Genomic DNA, 11,843 nt, shown 5'->3' with positions numbered 1-11,843 from the left:
GGTTTCAGTTGGAAAAGAAAAGAGGTGGGCCTCAGGCTTAGCTCTTGGATGAGCTTTTCTAGATGAGCTACACATCTTCTCTTCAACTTCATCAATGAATTTTTAATCAAAAAATCTTTGAGGAATGTGGTGCCTACTTCACTTTCCAGAGCAGCCACTGCAAAACATCCGCTTCGCTGGTGTTTTTGTTTTCACGTGCTGCCTTTCGCTACTTCCCTCAGCCCAGTCTGCCGTTCAGCAGAGTCTCAAATAATCACTTAGCAGCGCTAGAGCCTCTTAACACTAGTTTATTAGAAGTTTGTACAATGTTTTCACCACCCGGTGGCGTCCCCGTGGCCACTGACTCTAGCAAGGGAATATTTACATATTTTAAAGGTTTTAAGTCTACACCGCATTACCAAGCTCGAGATTTGCACAACCCCCGCCCCGGCCCTGAAAAAACAAGGTCACGCCCTCCGCGGGCAACCCGACTGGGCCTTTAACAAACCCGCCACAGGCTTCTCGCCTCCCCGCGGGACGCGCACTTCCGGCCACGGGGGCGTCCGGGAGCGCGCCGCGCGAGCCTCCACCAACCAGCGGCTCCGCCTGGCCGGCGCGAGTGCGCGCGCGCACATTAGTGCGCAGGTTCGAATCTCCGCCGCTTCGCGGGTGCTCCCCAACGTCCGGCGGCACCTGGGCGAGGGCGAGGGCAGCGCGTGCCGGCCGGCCGCCCCGCCTCTCCGCTGTCTCCAGCCGCTGCCTCGCCCCGCCGCGGTTCTCGCCCTCGCGCGCGCTCCGCCCTCGCAGCGAGCTGCGCTCGGCCTCCCGCGCCCGGCGGGCTCCGCCCGAGCCTCCGGGGCCCATGGCCAAACGGCGTGCGGCCGAGCCGCTCAGGTTCCACGTGCCTTGGAAGCGGCTTCTGCTCTGCGACTTCCCGGAGGGGCCGCCGCCGCCGCCGCTCTGGATCCCGCCGCCGGGGACCTCGCATCCCGGGCAGCCCCTCGGCGTCCCGGAGCTGCCCCGAAAGCGCAAAATCGACGCGGGGGCCATGACTGAGCCTTTGGCTTCGCCCAGCAAGCGCCGCGACGGCGGGGCCCCGCGCGCTCCGGGCGGCGCGGAGCGTGAGGGCCGCGGCCTGGAGACTGGCGAGCCGCCGCTGCTGCAGCCGCCCGGGCGGCCCCGCGGGTCGGGGGAGGAGCCCGGGCGCGCCCGGCCCCCGAGGGGCAGTGGCGACGACGGGGCGGGGCGAGCAGAGCCCCCGCAGGAAGACTGGGGGGCCGCCCCGGGCCAGGTAGGGGGCTGGGGGCGGACGGGGTGAGGGGAGGAGGGGTCACCCTGCGCGCCCCAGGAGGGACAGGTCATCACCGTCTAGACCCGTGTTCGTCCAAACGTCCCAAAAGGCGAAAAGCCGGGGTCCCCGCTGCAGCAATAGCCACCGGCTCCCAGGCCACACACCGGGGGCCGCACAGCCCACCCACCCTCGGCAGCGTTTTGGGAAGGTCCGCCGGCCTGGGAGTACTTCCCCGAACTGGGGGCAGCGGGCCGTCGGGTGAGGTAGAAGGGGCTTCGCAGCCTCCGCGCCGGGCGGCGTCAGAGGGAAGCGGGAGCGCGGCGAAGACGTTGACCGAGAACCGCCTAGGTTCCGCTCAACGACGAACGTCGGAGCGAGAGGGAGCGAGCGCGCCTTCCATGGTTTAACGATGAGTTTTCCAGAATTCGTGATACAAAGCGGGTGACTAATGTGGTGGCCGTCAGTTGGACGTCCTGTAGGCCTGGTACAGCTCTTTCGGTAGAGAGGAAGGGCCTCCGTATCTTGAGAAAAGGCATTTTTAACTCACAGTACTAAATCTGATCCTATGCAAAAGGGTTGTTGCTGAAAATTAATTTGGGCCCTAAGGTAAGGCATATATGAGGCTCATTGGAGAGTTTCTATTCCTTGGGAAACGAGCCTGCCCCATCTCTGCACATAAGACGATCTGCGCTGTTGAGTATGGCCGCCACTAGCCACGTGAGACAACGGAACACTTGAAAGGTGACCCGTTAAAATGGAGATGTGCTGTCAGTTGTGAAATACTCTGGATTTCGAAGGTCTCCAAAAATTTTATATTGATTACGTGTTGAAATAACTGGGAGATAATGGATTGAATAAAATATACTAAAGTTCATTTCACCTATTTTGCTTTTTTCGTATGACACTAGAAAATTTAAAATTATGTTTGTGGCCGGCCTTATGTATTTATTGGACGTCTTTGTCTTAGACTTAGGAATTCAGGCTGCTGTTTGGCAGTTCTTGGCTGACTTGCCAGGAGCTCTGGGGATAGAAGAACCAAATGTAGGCCTCAGAATTCACACTCGCTTCAACCACTACGTCGCAGCATCCACTCTACATTTCTCCGTTGTCTTAAGTATCTCATGCAGAATTTATCAAATACTTTGCCAAAAAACAAAAAGAGTTGAGGTACTTTTGGCATGACTTGTTCTTGGTGACAAACCCAATAAAATGAGAATTTTGTAATTGGGAAAGATCTTTTTTCTGTGGTTGTCAGAAACTTTTTTTTAAACATAATCATCATGATGGGCATTTCTAGATTAGATTATAAATTGTAAATATTTCTACCCCCAGTTTTCTTGGAATTTAGAAAACAGCCTTATTTAGAGTTTTTTCTTCGAATTGCTTTTAGATGTTCAAAATCCGCTTACTTAAAACTGAATGATGGCATTTATGTTCTAAAAGTAGAATAAAGAATTAGAATTTCTGGTTAAATCGTGTCTGGTGTGAATGTGCAAAACCTAAAGGAAACAAAAAATAAAAAGCTAAAATACAGAATGATAGTCATCCAGACCTATTTGATGTGGAGATAAGTACTCTGTGGCTTGAAAACTTTTCTTTTCCTACCATTTTTGGTACCCCACCCCTACATAGGCTTGTCTTTCCTACCAGCATATACTGACTGCAGTATGCCACAGATTGATAAGAGGGAAATACGGAAATGGCAGGTAGGCAAAAGAGGAGAAATTTTTAGTAGACTGACAAGGATGCCTGCTGAGAATCGAGACACACCTGTATCTTTTTCACAGCAGCGACCGCCTCTGTCAGTTCTCCTTCCTGTAGTCACTACAAGCCCATGGCAAGGAATAGGCTTGCCACTAGCGCTTCCTTCTTCACCAAAACTAGTCCCCTGTTCTCTTTTCTTTTGGCAAAAGCCCAGGAACCCTCATCTTTCCTCCTTTTCTTTGTTTTGTTCTTTAAGCTGGTTCTCTTCTGCAGACTTCGGAGAGGGACATGTTTTCTTCAGCTTCCCTCTTCCTTTTTCCAGAGACACAGATTTTTTGTTTTAAAGGTTTTATAGCTAAGGGAAAACAGGGTATAACAAAAACATGGAGAAGTTAAAAGGCTATCAGTTCATGAAGTAATTGTCTACCTGGTTCCTGTTAGGCTCAGAATAGAACTTAAGTACCTGCCCTCACCCTTGGGATTGCATTTAGGAAATTTTTTTTCTCAATTATCTTCTTTATTTCTATATTGAGGATGCCATCTAGGCAGAATAATGGTACCTCTTTTCTGTCCTAGAACCTCAGAGTATTTCCTGAGTTGTTTCAGATGTTTTTTTTTTACTAGAGAGTTTAAACTAGGTATTGTGTAATTAAATATTCATGTATTTTCTCATGTTAGTGTCACTTTATGCAGATTCATTGCTCTGCCAGTGCTGACCCTTACTGTTAGATATTTTAAATAGAAAGTAAGAGAAATGTTTTTCTACTACTAGGAAGAAGTTAATGGTTCATAGGCCTCTTGGGATACAATACCTAGCAATATTGAACAATTACAACAGTCCTACATTTTGCTGATGAAGAAACAGACTAAGGTCAAGAGCAGAGTTAGTGGGTGGTAGAGTTATCATGCAAACCCAGATCTGTCTGGTGGCAAAGTTTCTGCTCTTAGCTACTGGGTTATACTGATGTTATTAAAGGACCCATTTTAGGCCCATGTTTATAAGTAGATAATTTGATCAATAGATTTTTCCAAAAGGCAGAGAAATAGATCCTTGTTTTTAACTGTTTGCTTATTAAGATAAAATTTTTCTTGCCTTACATTGAATGATTACATTTTTATCACAAGAAATTCCAAAGAGACTCTTAATTCTTTAAGCCTTAGAGTCTAAGTCTCTGAATGGACAACTTTTTTTTGTGAGGAAGATTGGCCTTAAGCTAGTATCTGTTGCCAGTCTTCCTCTTTTTGCTTGAGGAAGATTCTTGCTGAGCTAACCTCTGTGCCAATCTTCCTCTATTTTATGTGGGATGCTGCCACAGTGTGGCTTAATGAGCAGTGCTCCATCAGCGCCCAGGATCCGAACCTGTGAATTCCGGGCCACTGAAGCAGAGCATGTGAAATTAACTTCTATGCTGCCAGGCTGACCCCTAAATGAACTTTTTAATGTGATTTCCTTTATGGACCTGTACTCACCAGTAAAGTAGCCACTAGCCACGTGTGGCTATTGAGTGTTGACATGTGGCTACTATGAATAGTACTGGAAGGGTAAAATACCTGCCAGATTTTGAAAACTTAATATGATAAAAAATGTAAAATATCTCAATTTTTTCTAATATTGAGTGCATATGAAAAGGATAATATTGGGGGCTTATTAGGTCAAATAAAATATTGATTAATTTCACCTATTTCTACTTTTTTGTTGTGATTAGTAGAAATTTTTTTTTTCTGCTTTATCTTCCCAAACTGCCCCCATACATAGTTGTATATCTTAGTTGCAGGTCCTTCTAGTGGGATGTGGGGCGCCACCTCACCGTGGCCTGACGAGCGGTGCTATGTCTGAGCCCAGGATCCGAACCCTGGGCTGCCGCAGCAGAGGGCGCGAACTTAACCACTCAGCCACGGAGCCGGCCCCGAAAATTTTAAATTACATATATGGCTCCTATTATGTCTGTTGGATAGCACTGTTATAGCAAGTATGCGCCTAAAGTAAGAACATGACGTAGAATAGATAAAGATAAATATATCCATCTGGGAAGGGTGTTAACCTTCAAAATAGTCACTTTGGAAGCCTGTATATAATTCCAGTGCTGCTTCCTTTGTACAAAGTATTTTGGGGATGCTTTTGAAATTCGATGCCAATTTTGAACTTCATTGTAACATCATCTTCACTTCATAGTTACTTAAAACAATTTTATAGCCGTTCAGAGTAAGCTGTTGAATTTCAAGGGGCCAGCACACACTAGGTTTTATCAATTTTGGTATACTGATTTAAAAGTCATATCTGGAACCAAATGGTATCTTTACTAAAATGATCAGTTTAAGGTTTTCTTGCTATTTACCTTGTTTATATTTAGCCTATGTAAAATCAATCCCTTAAAATACCAAACCTTAGGAAAAAGACCATGAATAACTTTTAAAGTGTGTATATTTTTTGAATAAATTGTTTTCGCTAAAAGGTAAAAAATTTTAAGACTGTTTTCAGACATTTTCTTTGGTTGAAAAATGGAAGAGAATTGTGGAAAGAGATGCTCTTGGAGGAAATTCTTTTAAATTTAAACAACTAATAGGGAATGCTTTCATAAATCCATGAATATGAAAATGTACAGTTTTGACTCAGTCCATGTGGTTCTTTGATTAGGCAGAATTAAAAATGTGTATTTTTTTGAAGATCCAAAGTAAAAGACTGCAAAATCTTACGTGAGTTTGCTTTTAAAACAGAAGAAAATTTGTTTCCTGAGGAAACTTAACTTTTTCTAAACCATTGATGTACTTTGATCTCTCTCTTTTTTTCCCTGAAGCTCGATGAAGAATTTTGGCAGTACAACACCTTCCAGTACTGGAGGAATCCTTTACCACCTATTGATCTGGCAGACATTGAAGATGTAAGTGAAGACAACCTTACAGAAGCAATGCTTCAGGGCAAGAATGAAGTGGTTGAGGTTGACATGGAGTCCTGACAGAAGGAGCTGAAGAAATGGGCTTTTCTGAATCTGAGGAGACATCTCTAAGTGAATTTATGTATTCTTAAGGAAGAAAGTTATTTTCCATACTTGGTGTGATATCATTCCCAAACCTGAGAAATGAGGAAAAGTTGTTTTAAAGAGAAATGCCTTCAGTCACTACTGAACCTCCTAACAGGGATTTGTCAAGGACGCAGTGTAGTGAGAGGGGAAGTATTTTGTGTATGCGTTCTTAAAGAAAAACTTAGGTTTAGATTCTAAATTTGAAGATACTGATCTTATAAAAAGGAAGTCTGATAATTTTAGAAACAGGTGGGAAACACTCAAATATTCCTCTTGTCTGCACCAAAAAGTTAATTAGTGGTACATGAAATGAATATTGTTTTATAATAACTGTTATTAATAAGTGCTTTCTAATATATTTTATTGACTCTTAGTTGAACAAATAGCTGACTTAAACATCTATGCAAACTTAAAATGTGGGAGATTGTTTCTGAAAGCCAGTGTTGTTTTAAAAGAGCTTTCTAAATGTAAAGTGAGAATTTCAATTTGGTAGCATGTTTGCATGACTTCCAATATTTGATATTTGTTAAACTCTACTTGGGGCAATCAAAAACGGATAAAGACCAATGAAAAATGAGTAGGTTCTTCACTCCTGCTTTTCCCAGGATAAGAGGAAGGGAATTTATCATATTTCTTAATTTCTTGGTTTTGAATTGCTTTGAGAGCATGATTTTTATTGTTTATTACTTTAGACTTACAGTTCTCAACACTGACAACACTTCAGAAATATTTGCCCTGGGCTCTACTCTTGAGAGATTCTCATTTATAATTGTTCTGAGGTGGGCCTTGGACCTATTTTTTTAAGCACCAATCTGCCTCCTTACCCCCATTCCTCAAATGTGCAGAAAAGTTTGAGAACCATTAGACTAATAATGGTAGTTTTTCCTGTTTAAAGGAGATAACTAATTTGAACTGAAGCTTTGTTTTTATTTTGCTCTGTTGATGTCTTTATTACAACTAAATTATTGTGCTGTTATTACTGTTTCATTGTTAAATAAAGTAAGCCGTTTGAGTTATATGAGTTTCAATGATTATGTTAATTAACTTTTGTCCTGCATCAGAATGTTGACTTTGTAATTGAGTAATTCATCCTTGCTTATATATTTTTGTTGCTAATGACATTAGATCCAGAATTCAGGAAGGATGATAAATGCCAATGAGAAAAAAAAAAACCCCAATGTTTTGTGTGTACTGCAGATTTCAAGTATGGATTGATGTTAATAAGTACATTCTAGAATAGAAGGCAAACTGTATATTGCTGTGGTTAAGAGTTAAGGCTTTGGAGTAAGACATGGTTCAAAGTCTTGTACTGCCACTTTCTACCTATGTAACATTAACAAATTATTTTTCATATTCAAGCCCCAGGTTCCTCACTTATAAAATGAGAAACAATAAATAGCATCTACCTCAGAGAGACTGTTTATTGTCAAGCAATGTACTAAGTACTTTACCCACATCATCTGAAGTCTCATAATAACTTTATTGTAGCAACAAAAAAATAATTAGAATAAACGTGCTTCCTATAGTTGTACTTCATTCTACTTTAAATTGCTACTCTAAGTTTCAGGATAATGATTGGAATGGAAGAAATAGCAAGGATAGCAAGCTAGTGGGAGAAGCAGTTAAAGTACTGTGGAAAAAAATAAAGTGGCAAACTTTCTTCCCCTCTTCTGTTTGCCCTTAGGGTAGGAACGTGTCCATTTTTGTTCACTGCTCTTCTTAGTGCCCTCAACAGTACCTGTCACATAGTAGACAGTCAGTAAGTATTGCATGAACAAGTGAATGGGCATTCATATCTGTTGATGGGAAGCTAATGCCAGCAATTTTCTAGGAATATAGCTTACAAAACTAGGCCATTTTCCCAAAGATGTGTATACAAAAGGTTCATTACAGAGATCAAATAGTAGAACATTGGAAATTTGTTAAATTTGTTATATAGTATTGTACAGACTAAGACATTCCCACCAAATGAACAATAAGAGGTGGTTATTTGATGAGAAATTTCATAGGACACCATGTTGCAGTGTCTGAGTGAACGGGAGATTCAAAGTGTAGCTCGGACAACTTTTTCAATCATTGTAGGTCAAAAAACATTAAACAAGGGGCCAACCTGGTGGCTCAGCGGTTAAGATCGCACATTCAGCTTCCATGGCCTGGGGTTGGCTGGGTTGGATCCTGGGTGTGGGCATGGCACTGCTTGTCAAGCCATGCTGTGGCAGGCATCCCACATGTAAAGTAGGGGAAGATGGGCAGAGATGTTAGCTCAGGGCCAATCGTCCTCAGCAAAAAGAGGAGGATTGGTGGCAAATATTAGCTCAGGGCTAATCTTCCTAAAAAAACAAAAGGTGTTAAAAATGTAAGGTAAAGATTCAGGGAAAACATTTGCTGTTATTAAAGGTATATTTTATATAGTTATGTATTTACTGTAAGTTATATTGAATATGTAGAATATGTGGAATATATACATTGAGTTGTGTGTGTATATACATACATATATATACATATCTGAATATAGAGAGAGATGAAATAACTCCATTTAAAAAGTTAATTTAGAAATTACCTGAGGGTAATTTGGCAAATTTACATGGAGTGACTTCAGACAACTTTTTAAAGGCTCTGTGTCAAAAACCTAAAAAAATCTGCAAAATCTATAGGCTTCATTCACAGTTCACCATTGTCTCACTAACACCCTTTTTCTGGCTCAGGATTTAATCCAGCGTCACCTGGTATATTTAGTCGTGGTATCTCCTTAGTCTTCTGTAATCTAAATTCCTCAGAATTTCTTTGCCTTTCATGACCTTGGTACTTTTTGAAGAGTACTGGTTAGTTCTTTTGTAGAATGGCCCTCAATTTTGGTTTGTTTGATGTTTCTCATAATTAAGAAATTTTGGTAAGAACTCCATGGAAGTGATGTTGTATCCTCCTTTAGTGTATCATACCAGGAGGCACTGGATGTCAACTTGTCTCATTATTGGTGATGTAACTTTGATTACTTGGTTAAGGTGGTGTCTGCCGGGTTTCTCTGTTGTGAGGTTACTATTTTATCCCTTGTAAGTAATTATCTTCTGGGAAGATACTTTGAGACAACATAACTATCCCATTTCTCATTGTATTCCACCCACAATTTTTAGGGTTTATTGATGATTCTTGCCTGAAATATTGCTCTGTTATATGTCAAATGGTAGTTTTCTATTTCCATCATCCCTTCTACATTTAACTGGAAGTCTGTAAAGGAAGAGCTTTGCTTTCCCCCTCATTTCTTTATTCAATTATTTATACCGTTATAGACTAAGGAGTATATATTTTACTTGATGAGTTATAATCCGTTACTGTTGTTATATTGTTACACAAATTATATCAAATTTACCCATTGAGAGGCCCTTCAAGTTGGCTCTTGTGCCCTTCTCCTTTTTTAACATTGTTTACTGGCTAACATTGACAGTGTACTTTTGCATTTATAAGGTTCATGGATGTAAATCAGTGCTAGCTGTGCAACACTGTTATTCACTAGGCATTTTGAGACTTGGCATCCTCAGAAAATGGGGACACCAGCACACATGTTGGAGGAACAGGATGGGGATGAAATGACATGATGGCTGTCGGGAACCAATAGTGGGCACTAAATAAATATCTCTTTTCCTTTATAGACTTGAAATGCATCTTTTCACTATCTTTCACCTAGATAAATAGATACATAGACCAATAGGTAGTTAACTGTTAGTGATATCTGACAATACCTGAAGTGAATTGAGGCAAACACTCTGATTAAGATCACTTTAAAAAAAATTTCAGCTATTATCTGGAGTGCACAAACCTAAACAATAATATTCTAGAAATTTATATTTATTGATTGCTGTATCTTGTGTGCGTTTGATATGGTCGAATTTTAAGATGGGCCCCGAGATTCCCAGCTCCTGGTATAACATTCAGTTATTCAATCAAATACTAATTTAGGTACAGTGAAAAGATTTGGCAGATGTGATTAAAGTCCCGAACCAGAGACAGGGAGATGATTCAGGTGGGCCTGACCTAATCATGTGAGCACTTTAAATATGGGTAATGAGGTCAGAGACAGACAGAAGTGCAAAGCATGGGAGGGATCAATATGAGAGTAATTCTCCTTCTGACTCTGGAAGGAGCCATGTGACAAGAACCTGAGAGCAGCCTCCTGAGGCTGAGAGTCCCAGTGGTCAACCAGCAATGAAACAAGGACCTCAGTCCTACATCCTCAAGGATCTCAACTCAGCCGACAACCTGAATGAACTTGGAACTGCCTTCTTCCCCAGAGCTTCCAGAAGGAAAACAGCCTGACAAGCCAGGAACCTTGATTTCAGCTTTGTGATATTCTGAACAGAGAACATTGCATGTCAAGCTGGACTTCTGACCCACAGAACTGTGAGTTAATAAATTGACGGTTTTTTTTTAAGCTGCTAAGTTTGTGGTAATTTATTATGCAGCAATAGAAAACTAATACAGATCCCAACTTTTTTTTTTTTTTTAGCACTTCTTACCTTCTCACACAAGATGTTCTGGCACAGATGTTTCTCTTGTAATTTCTCCACCCTATTCCTGGAATCATTTCTCCCCCAGCCCTGATTCCTTTATTGAAGAATGGTATTTAGAAATGAGAGTCTGGGTGCAAGATCTGCTCGTTGGTACTGGGTATCTTTGCTTCTGGGTCCTCTTAGCTGACAGAATGATAAAATAGATGTTTGTGTATACAACTATATGTGTTTCTATATCTATCTGTATACTTGTATCTATATCTGTATATATATATGTTTTAAAAAACACATGAGTTCATACTGATACTTCCAATCCAACACCACAGGGTTCATTCTTACTTCCCTCTTATTAGTAACTCCTTTCTCCAACAGTGAGGAAACTGGGAAAATATCATTATATACTTTTGACTTTAGCCTTTGGATATTCAATTAAAATATTGTTTTCCAGAGTTAATTAGTTTGGTTCCTTTTTTCCATCCCTCTCTTGAGAGTGGTTATGTTATTATTTGTAATACAGTTGGGTTCATTTGTTTCTGTTTCAGTTTTGACTTTCCTTTTATGTTTTTTTAATTTCACAGATTGGTAAGACAGTCATATGGTTCTACAAGACAGAACTATATAAAGATGTATAATCAGAGAAATGTCAGTCCCTCTAACTTCTACCCCATTCTCATTTCCTGTTTTTCTTACTTTGTTCCCACTTACCCTGTAAATAAACCATCTCATTAGTTTCTGGTTTGTTCTGGTGTTTTTCTTTTGCACTAATGGGCAGATACACATATAATTTCTTCTTTATTTATGTATTTATAATTCATACAAATTTATTATAAAACTATGATTCTAATAAATGGGTAATGAACATGGAAGAATAGTTTTACAAAAGAAAAAATGTAAGTATGAAAAATAAACATTTCTGCTTAATTGTGATCCCAAATTTTAAATAAGATATTGTTTTCCTATATAAATTGATGAAAGTTGCAGATAATGCTTTATTTTTAGTACAGCCTTTCTGAAAAGCAATTTGGCAATATGCTTTAAGAAGCTTACCATAATCCTTGAAGTTGTAATTCTATATCTAAAATATATTCTAAAGAAATATTCAGAAAACTAGATGCAAATTTACACATCACAGTATTATTCGTAATAGTAACAGAAATAAATAAAAAATATCTTTTAAAGGAATGGGAGGATAATTAAAATACACATAATAGAACATAATGAAATCATAAAATGGTATTTTTAATGATATAGGAAAATACTTGAGCAAAAAGGACTTTTGGAGCTGATCAAGATGGAGTAAACTCTCCCACCAAACACAACTAAAAGCTCCAGCTAAAATACACC

At 40.5% G+C, this 11,843-nt stretch overlaps 1 protein-coding gene across 1 annotated transcript; it reads left to right on the top strand.

Moving 5' to 3' along the window:
* The first annotated feature begins 278 nt into the window (after window positions 1-278).
* Window positions 279-7,405, top strand: C23H9orf40 (chromosome 23 C9orf40 homolog). The gene is made up of 2 exons (XM_044767630.2): window positions 279-1,270; window positions 5,770-7,405. The coding sequence occupies exons 1-2, from the start codon at window positions 842-844 to the stop codon at window positions 5,926-5,928; spliced, it is 588 nt and encodes a 195-aa protein (XP_044623565.2). The 5' UTR covers window positions 279-841; the 3' UTR covers window positions 5,929-7,405.
* Window positions 7,406-11,843: the final 4,438 nt, after the last annotated feature.

This window comes from Equus asinus, chromosome 23 (assembly GCF_041296235.1).
Source record: "Equus asinus isolate D_3611 breed Donkey chromosome 23, EquAss-T2T_v2, whole genome shotgun sequence".
Classification (NCBI taxonomy): domain Eukaryota; kingdom Metazoa; phylum Chordata; class Mammalia; order Perissodactyla; family Equidae; genus Equus; species Equus asinus.
The sequence above is the reverse complement of the archived record's forward strand: the minus strand, read 5'-3'. Positions and strand labels throughout refer to the sequence as shown.

Excerpts from the sequence above, each read along its gene's own strand:
- C23H9orf40 (XM_044767630.2), top strand. The coding sequence starts at position 842 with ATGGCCAAACGGCGTGCGGCCGAGCCGCTCAGGTTCCACGTGCCTTGG. Across the intron at positions 1,271-5,769 it reads GGGGGGCCGCCCCGGGCCAG|CTCGATGAAGAATTTTGGCA; the intron begins GTAGGGGGCTGG and ends TTTTCCCTGAAG.